Source organism: Rhopilema esculentum, chromosome 3 (assembly GCF_057945365.1).
Source record: "Rhopilema esculentum isolate cy_ngs chromosome 3, ASM5794536v1, whole genome shotgun sequence".
NCBI classification, from domain to species: domain Eukaryota; kingdom Metazoa; phylum Cnidaria; class Scyphozoa; order Rhizostomeae; family Rhizostomatidae; genus Rhopilema; species Rhopilema esculentum.
The window spans coordinates 1379513-1393221 of NC_142817.1; the positions used below are offsets into that span (position 1 = coordinate 1379513).

General features: G+C 35.2%; 1 protein-coding gene across 1 annotated transcript; it reads left to right on the forward strand.

The window, feature by feature from the left end:
• The first annotated feature begins 6427 nt into the window (after positions 1-6427).
• LOC148960486 (uncharacterized) lies at positions 6428-8766 on the forward strand. The gene is made up of 2 exons (XM_089111697.1): positions 6428-6572; positions 6970-8766. The coding sequence occupies exon 2, from the start codon at positions 6973-6975 to the stop codon at positions 7918-7920; it is 948 nt and encodes a 315-aa protein (XP_088967823.1). The 5' UTR covers positions 6428-6572; positions 6970-6972; the 3' UTR covers positions 7921-8766.
• The last annotated feature ends 4943 nt before the right edge of the window (positions 8767-13709 follow it).

Sequence of the window (13709 nt, forward strand, 5' to 3'; positions counted from 1 at the left end):
TTTGAGAAATTTTTTTCAAAACTCCTTTATGATAAAATGAAATTTTACATTTTCAACCAAACAGAACATTGAATTGAAATAGATAAAATAGAGAGGGAAAGCGAAAAAAACTTTTCATCAAATAGCTCTTTAGAAACAGTAGTAAAAATTTTAAAAATGTTATCGCTTTTGGTTCACTATCAGTTGCATTGCTTTTTAGTGGCATAGCTTGAACGTCGAGACTAGGGAGTGGAGGGTCATGAGTAGCAAAACTTACCGACGAAGACATAAATAGAGAGAAATTTAGGTGCTATTTCACCCCCCCCCCCCCTTCGCTAGCTACGCTCCTGTTGCTTTTCTCTGTGTGAGGATCGGACGATTTCAGTGTCAGACAATGATAAAAGTGGACAAAAATAGAATTGTTCTCCAAATTTTTCCTGAATGTTGAGAGCATTTGGCTTGGGCTTTACCCTGAAACAAATACCATAAATATTATTTTACAAGAGACAAATTGTTTTGTCTCAGATGATTTGTTGTAGACTCGATTTGATACTTAATATGGTCACAGTTTTTGGAACGTATTTTTTCTATATCTTTAACAAAAAGTTTTCGTAAATCAAAGGAATTTTTTCGAAGTCTGAGGAAACTTTTGTGCGAGTTTAAGGAAATACTTAAAGCAAAGTGAGACACTGGCTCGTGCCTAAGTATTTTGAGTGTACTTTCATCTTAACTATATCGGGACTGTTGGGCACTAGTTACCCCTGCCACCAAGTTTTCATTGAAATCACCCCTTTTTCTGAGACAGTCATTTCTAACTGTTTCTTTAAAAATGTTTTGCTATATTTCTATCATTGTATGATTGTTGAAAACATTGTAGAAAACTTCAATCTCTTTGCTATGCTTAACAAATATTCAAGAATTTCATTCACAACTTCATGAGCAATTTTTCACTGTAAATTTTTTTAAATTGCGTAAAAAGCAAATCATTTTTCAGCAAAAAGAAATACTTTTTGTCCGCTTTTCTATCAAGTTTCCTTAAAACCTTCCCGTCAAAGTTGTTTTAAAAACCCTATGCCAGAAAGTGTATATTGTATGCATTAAATTTCATATTTGCTTGCTATGACAGCAAGGAAAACTATTTGGATTTTGTCAGCAAACAAAACTTTTCAGTATTTTAGATTTTGTAATTGAATGAATTTGCTTGTTATCTTATCTTGACATTAACTGAACTATTCTCACATTGCCTTCACCAAGAAACGATCTGGACAATGGGGAGGAGCTTTTTATATAACTGGCGGGAAACGATGGCGTAAGCAATGCATCATAAATGTAACAAATTTTCTTGGAAAGAAGAAGATGAAAAATCGTGCAATGTTTTATTACTAGCATCGCTGCAAAACAAATGCGGTCATGAATTGGGTTGGAGGAGCAAGGTTAGTGTTTAGGTTCAAGCTTCTTTGCTGACCTCCTAGATCGCAATTTAGAAATAACATGGAAAGTGAATGCTAGATTTTCAGAAAAGGCTCTCTAAATATGGATATGGTATTATAAGATGCTCATCAAAGAATGCTTCATGATATAACCTATCAGTTTGCTTGAATGTTTCTGATAATGCCTTTTCAAAACACATGTTCACTTGCTTTCAATAATCATGCTATTTAATCATGCTATTTAATCATTTATTTACAACTCAAATTTTGAATCTTAATTGGAAAACGTCATAAAATGTCGTTTGAAGCTTAAGTCAAGTTACCATTTCATTCTATTTATTTCCATTCTAAATTTTAGGCAACGAGTTAAAGTGAAAAATGAACGAAGAATTCAGCGGGAATTCTTTGAAAGGCGAAGGAAAGCAAAAAAGCACGAAGAAATAAAACCAAAATCCGATGGAAAATCGATTGATAAGAATGCTGTCAGCCAAGATTTGTTATTTTTGTATCCTTTGAACAGCAGGGAAATTTCAGGTTTGTAACATATACACTTACGTTCAAAAAGTATTGGGACGAATTCGATAAACGAATTATGGCGTTCCGTTGGATTCGGTTTTGCAACGGAAACTTTTTCAGATTTAGGCAGTCTTTCTACAAATAATCTAGGCCCAAGTTTCCCCAAAATGGAATAAAAAGTTAACAAAATGCTTTAACTTATGAAGAATAACCAAGAAAACACAGGATTCTTTCGATTTTCCTGATTATAACAGCAAAATATGCAGAAGGGTTGAATGGCCTAACAATGGCAAAGTCACATGACCTTCCAAAAATTTTAGAGCTGTCCAAACAAATACAACTTTTTAATTTCACGTTTGCATAACAAAAAAAATTATTAAAGAAATTATAAAATCAAACTTTTAAGCTTCAAAAAAAGTTTACTTCATCGACGAAAATGCTACAAATTTATTAAATTATTGCATTTATTCAAGCTACTTTTAAAATTGCGTAACATTAAAGGAGAAGCCATTGTACTCATCGTCGATGAGTAATTTTTGCTTTGAGAGAGCATTTTCTTCTTATAACGCTGGAAAATTTGTATTTTTCATGGCTTCTATAGCCATGGTTTTGCTTATGTTCCATTAATTAGCTTCTTCTACATGACAACATAATATGTAGTAAGGATTCAAACCTATTACTTCGCAGTTCCCTCAGTAAAGACCTGTCGTCCCTCGGCGTCGTAAACTTCTTTGGTCTGCAAACCCTTGGTAATTTTTTTTTCTGTTCTTGTACGGAAAAACTTTTTACACACCAGAAAAGCTGCACTCATTGAGCAGCCGAGAATTGATGCAATATCGCAAAATCCATTTACTTTATTATAGTAGAAAGCAATTTGCAAGCGCTTCTCTTAACTCAGTTCTTGAGTTTTCAGAGCTTCCATGTTTTCGTCTCGAGACCTATAGAAATTTTATGGTAGATGTATTTTTAATTTTATTTGGCGTACACGAAAGGCTTCAAAATATCAACAATGTCTTGTGAAAATTTCATGGAAATAACTGCCGTACTTTTTTAATGAGAAAGATTTCAAAAAAGTCTTTCCGAATTTGTTGCATAAAATGTCTTCGAAGTTTCGAAGGGTGTCCCAATACTTTTTGAACGTAAGTGTATTTTCATATCTTTTCATATTTTCATATATATATTATATTTTCAGGTTTGTAACAATTATCATAAGAGATTAAAGATTTGATTGATAATAGCCTGTGATTTTCAAAGTATTGAAAAACATACAGTACACTAAATGAAGTTAGTCCTTCTCATCTAGATTGTAAAAAAACTCATTTGGCTTTGAAATCTTAGAAACCTACAGCGTATGCAAAGCCCTGGTATTACTCGAATTAAATATAGATAGACCGTGCCAAATTTTAGTCTCTCTTAATGCTTCATTTCAAAGATCGAAAACAATAAAGTAAGTTTGACCTTCATGTAACCAAACTTAAATGATAAAATGATTTAGTGCTACATGGCTCTTCTCATAAAAAAGTTCTCTATACACTGGCATAGTAGACTGTTGAAGCTTGGATCAGAATTAGCAATTTAAGGTTAATTCTTTAAAATGGAAATTCTTTGAGAATTCTTTGAAAGGCGAAGGAAAATTAAGAATTAGCGGTTTATAATAATAAACGATAATAAATATTAGGACTTTGATCAATTGATAAAAATATTATCTTTCCATGCAGGTTTTCCAGCGACTTCAAAAAGACCTGTTAATTTTGTTGATTTGAGCAAACCGAAAAAAACCCGAATCCAGCATAATGTAAACATTGATGATGGTGATGCATTTCATGGGTTGAAGTCAAGACTAGAGTTTGGCAGAGTAGATGATGGCAATCGAAGTTTTCAAAGGATTCACAGTGCAGCTGCTATTCAGGAAAAGGGAGAGACACCCCTTCCGAGGGATATCCTTGATAGGCATATCGCTGAAGCTGAAAATAGGAGACGTAGGAACGACAAAACTGCCTTGGAAGAAAGGACAACTTCAAAATTAACACAATTTGGTTCCCCAGGCAAAAATGAAAAGTTCAGCAGACCTGAGAACAAGCTTTCTATTCTGCCTTCATTAGAAAGTAATATTGGCAAGGAGAATTTACCAAATGCTAAAGAAACTCCTTGCAGTAAAGATAAACTTAAAACAGTCACATATAGCAAAAAGCGATTTTTTCCACAGAAACCGGCAACAGAAGAGGCGATCTCAGACAGTTATCAAAATGAGAAAACTGAAGGAATTTTGGACCTTCGTAACCTTTTTCAAGATTCTGTGACTTCTCATAGCACGCCTATAAGCAGACCGACGAATCAATTATCCAACGACTTTGCTAATAAGAACGATGATGGCATGAATATCACTAGAAACGTAGCTTCGCAAGTGAACAAGACCTTTTTGTTAGACAGTGCAAGCAGAGAACACAAAATCCAACTTCCACATCCCACAGTTTCTAGTTCTGAGGGCCAACGAATAAGTAACAAGTTGCAAAAAGATGCAAATACAAGTGCTTCTAGAAGCAATGAAAATATTTCACTGCCATATTTCAACGCCATGCCGCAGTTTCAAGCAGATAAGAATACGACGCTAACGCATGCGCCTTCGTCTCAACATCAGCGTGAAAACGATGATTATGAAGACAATCAATTGCCAAAATCGGCCAACCATCATCTTCAAAGCACAAATCAAATGAAACGCACTTTTCAAAACATTGTAAACATGCAATTGCCTAATGCAGAAGCAAATTCTCCTACTGCAGCCCATTTTTTAGGCAATAGCAGGCAAGGTATTGACAAAGAACAGTTCGATATTGCAAACATTGCATCATTTAGAAAGCTTCCGAGAAATGATAGCACAACAGACCTTTTCCCAATACATAAAAACTTTTGGAACAGAAGCAAGGATTTTTTGTCAAGCCCAGTGTTTAGTCATCGACATATCATTTCCAAGGAGGATTTTGAACCGTTAATGCCAGTATCTAGGACGCCGGCCCTAAACACGGACCAGCTATGTCCAAGAGGCTTAGAAACAAAGGCTGGAGTTATGCATGACTTGGAGGATGATTCTGAAGAAGACAGATTTCGTCAAGAGATGTTCAAGCAAAAGTCAGCATTTAATTTATCATTTCATAGTGATACTGACAAAGAAGTAAACTATAGGTCGACTGTTTGCATTAACGAATCAACCAGTGAAAACAAATTCCTGTCTCTGAGAGATTGCGAAGATTTAGAAGACCACGATAAGGTAAGGCCTGGTAATTGCTTTTCATGACATCAGTATTGGCTAACAGTCTATCAAAAATTTAACTGCAGAGTAAAATTGAATTCTCTACTTCTTCAAAAGTTTAATTTAGTGGCAGAATCAGGACGTTTTAAAGAGGCGTAAAAGTGAAGAGTCTGCAAAGACTGGGACTGCAACTTTGTCAATGAGATTAAACATTCTTATCTTGCAAAAAAAGATCTCACCTATATTGACAGAGCTATTTGACAGGAAGGAACAGGGAGTGGCATAGTGCTTTCAGAGCCTTTCTTGCTTAATCTGTTTCTAAAAGGGCTTTCGGACAGAGGGTTTGTAAACCACTCTGGTTACACCAGTGTATTTGCAGAGTTGTTTCTCGTTTTTTTTGTAGATCTATCATTTGCCTGTATCGAATGAGTCGGATATGCTGCAAAGCGTGCCTGAAGCATTAGTTGAGGTAATTCTTACACACAATTTATTTGCTATGATTCAGCTACTTTTAAGTACTAGAATCAAGTTCAACTCCAATTTTCTGATTATGAATGGTATGAATTTGTCATTACTCTTTGCAAAAGAAACTGACCTTTTGCAATGCAAATAGATTCATTAAAAGTAACTGTTTACATAACACAAAAGACCAGAGTAAGTCATTCCAACATTATGGAGTGAAAGTTTAGATCATCTTTCCTACATCATTTAAAAATGTGTCTCAATAAAAGTTTCAGAAATTGGTGCAAAGAACATTTCATGAATGTAGTTTCATTAGATAATTTTAATAACTATTCAACGAGGCGTACATTTGTTAAATGTTTCACAGCTTCACTGTAGAGATGAAATTAAAAGGTATTTTCGTTTGTGTAACAAGCTGTATCACGCATTCTCCCCTCAGGTCCTTGAAATGGACGGCGGTTGTGATGACGAGGGGATGTCTCCAGAACATTCCAGAATAAAGTCAGGTTTGAATCATATTTTCATGGAAATTCTAAACAAATTTCAATTATAACAACAATTTTGAAAGTGTATCCACCTGAGTGATCTCTAAGCAGCTGATAGATTTTGTGTCTGTCCAGGGGTCACCGCAACTTTTATTCAGATTGATGACCATTCATTGGTCGGTCATTGTCTGACAGACGGTTCAATTTGAACTAATCGGGCTCACGTTCAGATTTCTGTGATTAAACACATGCAAGGATGAGTGCAAGGAGACGCAATTAATTGTTTACATTTTCCAAACTTTGGCTGTTCATTATTTCAAAAAAAGGCATTTTAAAATGGGCTTTTAGGCCTTGGCATGGTGTCTTATTACTAAAGATATTTTCTGTGTTTTAGAAGGTGATTGCGAGTTTGATTTCCATGCCAGTTCTGAGGAGAGCATACTACCAAAAGAGGTAGGTCCTAATTACTACTTTGTGAGATTTTACAACAGAAAAGTGCTTATTTTGTTGTCGTTATTTTCAGTTTTAATTATGAGATGCAGCAGAATGAGCTATAAAAAGTATTTCCAAGTGAAACAGAGCAAGATCTTGAAAAAGGTTTATGAAATGATTCCAACTAGAAGCACAAAATTTGCTAATGAAAGATGACGAGTCCAAGGACAAAGCTTGAAACCTTTCTAGGAAGATGCATCTTTTTAGGGGGTGCAAAATGTGTCGAAAAAGTCAGGCGGGATTGAATGTGGTCAATTTAGACCCACGATGAAAGATGACGAACAAAGATCATCTTGCTAAACATCATTTCACATTCTTCTTACCGACACTGATCGATCACTTTTCTGTTTTATTGAAGGAAATGCTCAGATACAACTTTGAAAAGAAGGCGATATACACAAGAGAAGAGGAAGACAATAACTTTGCCAACAAAAGCAAAACTTTTGATGAAGAATTCGAGGAAGAGGCCTGTTTTGAGGGTGACTGTCTGTTACCCTGCAACAAAGCAACGCAGACAATCAAATCAGAAGAAGATTCCAAGAAAGATATTGATTTTTTCGACAAGGAGGATTATTCGACTCTTATGAGGCCTCTATCGCAAACGAAAAACTCTACTGCTGTGCAGACTGATGCATTGTTTTGTAGCAAATGTGAATGCTTGGTTTGTGATCTCGTTAACGATATTGATGCCAAGGACAAGCAGTCTGATTTTGGTGGTACTCAAGAGAAAGACACTGTCAATTCTCACAACCCAAACGAAACACTTAAAGAAGGTCAATCAAAGCCTCATGTTTCACGTAAAAATACTCTTGGAAATGAAAGATGGTTAGTGGGTGAAGATTCAACAAAATTTAACAAAGCTAGTGACCAGCCGGAACCTTTACTTGTAAAAGAGAAGCCGTTATATAGACGTCCCAGTGACCCAATCGATCAGAGACAAACTGCTTCAGATTGGACTGATTCGTTGAAACACGAAAAAGAAAGCTCAGTCGAGATGCGTGCCTCAAATGGAGAATGTGTTGATGCATCCAAAGTGCACGAAAACACTCAAGATGAAATAGAAAAGAACCTAGTGCAAGCTTCATTGGGAGCGACCAGTGAAAATGGCGATAATCCAGATGTCGCTTCAGATATAAGGCATGGCACATCAAATCTAGAAGTCATGAGATATGGCAGATCAAACCCACAGGCAACAAGGGAGGAGATAGGCAGCAGTCAGAAAAGCTTCATGTTGTCACCTTGTGTGATTCAAACAAGATCACGAACTGCAAATTTGAGAAAAGAAAATAGAATTTCTTCTGGCAATTGAAGTTTCAATTATATTATAAACAGCTCCTTGAAATTAATTTATCTTTCAGTTTTTCTTTCTTTTAACATCTACAAACCCGAGCAGAAATGTTTGAGGTTTTCGAAAAAACATTACCCTTTTTCAATCTCTCTTCATTTCAATGCAAAAACTACTCAAACTGCTCTTAGATGCTGTGACTACAACTCCAACATTGGTTTGAAGGAATGGGGAAAAAGTTATTTCTGTTATGATCATTTTCTTGCATTTATAAAAATTCAATCTTATCTCAACAGTTTTATCTAAGATTGTAGTTTACAGCTGCAATTGTGTGACAGGTCTGCCAGCCTGCCATTCAACTACCTTAATATCTTAAAAAACTTAGAAAGTATGACGATCATATCGTAAAAACTCGCGGGGAAGGTTAACCAGACAAAATAAAGTGCCATGGCTAAACCCTACGTTATTTTCATCGTGTTTTGGAAATTTTTTTTTAAATAGCTATGAATCTTCTAGGCTAAAGATATTTGTAAAAAGAGGTTCGAAGATAAGGACCTGGTGGCCTAGTATTCGTTTGAAGATAAAGAAATTTTTCGATTGGTTTGTAGAGTTCTTCTTGAATGGATTTTCCACATCTCTCCAATTTACTAGCACGCAAATCAGCTTAGTCAAGGTCGCTGAATCAATGGCTTTATTGTAACACAGTACTGTTAGAAGACTCTTTGTGACTTTTCTCAGTTGAAAGAGGATGTATTAGAAGCTGGCTAGCCAATTATATCTTGTTGGTTCTATACCTTGTAATATGATATTTAGTTACAAACTCTTAGCATTAATGAGTATATAAAAAATTTGTTTTTACTTAAAATTTGATTTCCGGGTGGACATATGCAATATGATTTCCGGGTTGACAGTGAGTTATTTTTTTACATTGCAGTTTACAATAGAATTGCTTGTCATAAGACATTCTACCTTCGTCAGTTTTTATGTCAATGCCAGACCCACTCTCTCTCTTTCTCTTGCTTCTTTGTTTTCTGCAAATCGTGGTTAGCAGTAACACGGATTTGAAGAAGTTTTTGGGACTTACGAAAATTGACCATAGTTTTACAGCGCTACACCCTTTAAACTTAGAGTAAAAACTTTAGAGCAATACACAATTCAGGAAAGTTTGAGAGAGAAAATTGCAATAAAATTGTATGTGGAGGGAAAAATCCTGGCAGGAAAATATCTGCTTAAAATACGAAAAATATTCAGGGCTAGACACATCTTTTGATAAATTACACGATTATTTTGCACATTCTAAATAGCACTGTCCTATCCCTTTCCAATTAATTTCGTAATCAGCTTCGCTGTTCTCCAATTGACTGTGTCCCATTGATTCCTATTTAACAGAGTTACTCTTAACAACCCCATTGCTCTTGAGAAGAGGGGCTGCAGCAGCATTCTTTGTGCTGGAAATATCTTCTTTTTCTCGAACAGCACTTAAGCAACTGTACGTTGCAAGAACTTTGGAAAAGATTGTAGCGTTTTGAGAAGACTGAGGAGGTGCTGGTTTGGGAAACAGATGCTTATGTGTGTGTACACGCATTATGTCTTTAAAGAACCGTCTGTACGAAACCGAGCCCGGAAAGAGCCAGAAAATTTATATACCATAGTACTGCTTACCGTCAACCTTAAAAACTGCTAAAGAGTGTACTCTTACGTTTTCGTGCTTCTAAAAAGAAGCTCTTATGCACTTGGTATTTAAAAAGCTTTAAAAAAGTTTTTAATACTAAAGATACAAAAGTCAACAAAAAAGTGTGAGAAGTGTTGAACAGAATTTTAATTTGCCCATCATGACGTTACTGTGTTACTCAATTACCTATATCCAAGTGATTATCCTGAAAGACTGAAGAGGAAACGTTCACCTAATGGTCTGTATAGAAAGACGTATCTTTGAATATCAACCAGTGATGTCAACCCACAAAAAACGTACATCAAATATGCGACGAACGCTGTAGGAATTTAGCAAAGGGAAGAAAAGTGTCATTTAGTGAACTTCCTTTTTTAATCTTTTTAAGGTCTTAAGTATCAACCCATCCAGGTCTTAACTCTTAAGTATTGAAAAAAGGGTTGCTGGATAAGTTTGCAAGGAAAATTATGAAAGGATTTGTTTTGATTTGATGTAGTTCCTGACGGAGTTTATTTTAACGTGCATTGATAATCAATTTGTGCAGTGATAAAACTACAATTGAGAGATTTGGTAATGAAAAATAAGATAGTAGTAACTACCTGTAGATAAAAAGGTTATATAATAGAATTACGACATTGAAAGCAAAAACAATTATTATTCTCTATTAAATCTCTCAAAAATATGTTCAGTATCTAAAAGCGTTCTAAAATTGTTTTGTCCTTAATCTTGCTTTTTAAGTTCTTTATTCTCAAAACATGTTTAAACCTAAACCACTTTTCCATTCTTTTTAAAAAGCTTGGCCGAGAGAAAATGTAATTCGACAACTTCACAGAGGAAAACGCCGTACACTATAGTTACTTAGTTTGATGGATGTGGTCATGAAAATTTTCAATCGCAAACGTAACCCAAAGGTAACAGCCAAAAATTTTGAACATGTGGAGTGACAAAGTTCCTTATAATTAACCCTGGTCCCTGAATAGTTGTGTTGAACTGTAATCTTGCTTTGAAATCTTGTTGGCACTAGGAACAGTACAAATCGCTACAACAGCAAATTTGACCACTCAAAATTCCAAGATAGTCTTAAGGAAGAATTAAGCAATGTTAATTTTTACAACTTAAAAAGCTTTAGCCCTTGGTATATTGCACGATTATAATCATTGCACGGTAATAACGAAAGATTGTATTCACGCTAACGGTCAAAGCTCTTAATAAAAGGGCAATAAAAACCCCAATTGGGGAATATTAACTACACAAAATGCAATGTTGACGATCTAAAGGCATTTAAAAACAGAGAAGCAATTGTTTATAAACTGGGACAAGCGAAAAGGGATTACAAGAAACTTGACTTCGAGGACATGGCAAACAAAAAGAAATTCTAAAAATCACTAAAAATTCTTTTCAATGAAGAAGTAGAAAACTCGTCAACATCATCTTAAATTAGAAAAATGAAATACTTTCAAGAAAACAGAGCAGTGAAAACTGCATCGAATAGTTATTTAGCTGAAATAATTTCAGTAACTTCAGAAAATCATATATCACTCAGAGGAAAGTGAGAATGTATCTCAATAAGACTATTGCAACGACCACAAGGATAAATGCAACCTTATTTGACACCCTTGGCCCCTTTTCATTGTCAAATTTAGTTGGGTTCAACTTGAACTTTCACTAAGCTGTAGAGGCTTGTTGCAATAAAGCGGATTTGTGAGGAAAATAAGCAGCTTCTTGAGCCATACCCCATAACAGGCATTTGAAGACTACAAATCTTATAGTAAGAATAAACCAACTTGCTTGTTTTTTATAAGGGTTTGTTTCTCAAAAGATAGATTATATCATTGATATTTCAAAACTTCAGTTTAAGATTTGCTTTTTGCAGAATTTAAAGAAAAATTCATCTGCAAAAAAAATTTATGTTTAAGGGCGTTACCTATTGAATTAGGGCGTGGCCCTGTCTATACAGCAGCACTAACTATTTTTAGCTAGTTGCCTCAGTGAATCGCTTGCTGATAGGTCTTTCCATTCTGTTTCTGCTGCAATTGAATGATACATTCCCCATCAAATCAAAAAAGGAAATGTAGCAATGATGAGGCTCACACTGATATTCTTGATACTAAAAAGGCCTCGTCTATTGGTAGTATTCCAGGCTAAGACAATTAAAGGCAATTCTGGCATAGTTGCCTCCTTCTTGCATGATCATTTCAATAAGGGTGTGGACGAAAGTATTTTTTCAGATGAATTGAAAGACGATGATATTCAAGTGGTTTTTCAAAAGTAAAGACCAATAACCTTACGACCATCGCTAGCAGTGAGACTCTCAAAGGCAAACCAACTGCTTAAGAGACTCGAGGGAAAGAACACAACATGTTTTGCTAAATCTTGTAGGGACATTTAAGACAACCACGAGCAGCAAAGGTTTTTTCGAGGCAGTCTTATCCAAAGGTTATTTTAAAGCTAGAAAGTTTTACTACTTCTACAAGCATGTTGTTTACTGAAAACTGCATGAAACTAAACAAAGATATAATCCACTTCCTTATATTTTGGTAAAAAGAAAAATAATTTTCAATGCATTTTAATGTATTTGTGATCAAAGAACTAAGTTTTGAAATTTTTGGCTAGCCAAAAGCTCCACCCATCTTACAAGAGAAAGAGCTTTTTCATTTTATAAGAAACTTGGATCAGCACTAAGTACTGAAAGTCTCTTAAATTGGCATCCAAATTTTGATGTTTAGTAATAGAAGTTTCTTAGTTGGTTTCTTATTTTCGGGACCTAAAATTGCTTATTGTTTTGAATTTGAGCATTTTTGGAAGAATATAAACGCAGAAAACCCATGCAGATCAAAATATTTTCCAAAGAAAATCAGCAAAGTAAAAACTAAAAACAACTTTGAGGCAAAAAAGTTCGTTTAAAAGATCTATGGAATAGTCGTCTCTACACCCTCAACATCATTGAGAGTTATAAAGGCCTGGGAACCGTCTCTAAATGGAACTTGGTACCAATCATTAACACTTTTTATAACTGCCTACTGTATATTCTGCTTTTTTCAAAACAGATGGATTCTATACATGCATACATCAATTAGGGCTGGTCAATTAAAATAGACGAAGACTAGCGCATAAAGGCTGATATGGAGCTTATTAGGGTGCAAACAAGCCCCTCCATGTGGAACAAAAGAATAACCTGTTACCGTTGCTATAAATCAACTCCCAGAAAACCACAAGTCTTTTATTTTTGTAATTATGCAACGCGTGCTGTCTCTTACAAAAGCAGCTAATTAACTGAAGTTCTTAAATACTGTAAATATCCCATTCTTCTAGACATTTCTTATTGAAATACATTACTTCTTAATTGCCATTATCTAATTTTGGTATTGTAATTATACAACCAGTTGCGGTCTCCGTGTTTTGTGGTATCAAGCACTTGCTTAATTGCCAGTATTGAACGCTTGAACAAAAAGAACGCATTGCGGTGCCTTGGTAATTATAACGTGTTTGTAACAGCCCCCTTCTTGAATTTGTTTTACTGTTTATCGAGGAGGTCTAACTACAGGCCCATTGGTTGCAAATGACATATAATGGTAATTTTGTGGCTTGGGTCAAGTAATCACGTGTAAATGTTGAATGGTTTCTGTACATGAAAAAAGCTACAATCACTGCCAAAATTCTTGGAATGGAACCCTAACGTCAGTTTTCAAAGGCAAGTTCAGCCATCCCCCATCTCCCCCAGGAACAATGTTGTTTTACTATAAAAAAGGATTTATGGAGTGTGCTTTTTCTTGTGACTTGTATGATATTTCTCTAAACTATAAACATTGTTCTGGGGGGGAATGGGAAACGGAAGTAGTAGTATTCGGGACAACAAATGTTTGTGCTGTGATTGTAGCTTAAAACATGACAGAGAAGTCGAAACGCCATTTTGCCTGACTGTACTAGCAATAACAACTCTTACAAAGATTTCCAGCTGACAGAGTTTTTTGTCCTTAGGCCTTGTCTTATGTTTCTCCTTATCAAAACTGACGCATCTTTTATTGTGGGTTAATGAACGACTTGGAGTAATCTACCAAAAAATGAGGAAGTCAAACATCAACGATTGATGAGAATGATAAATGTGCTGCGCTTGTATGGACTCGAGACAATAGCTCTAATTACA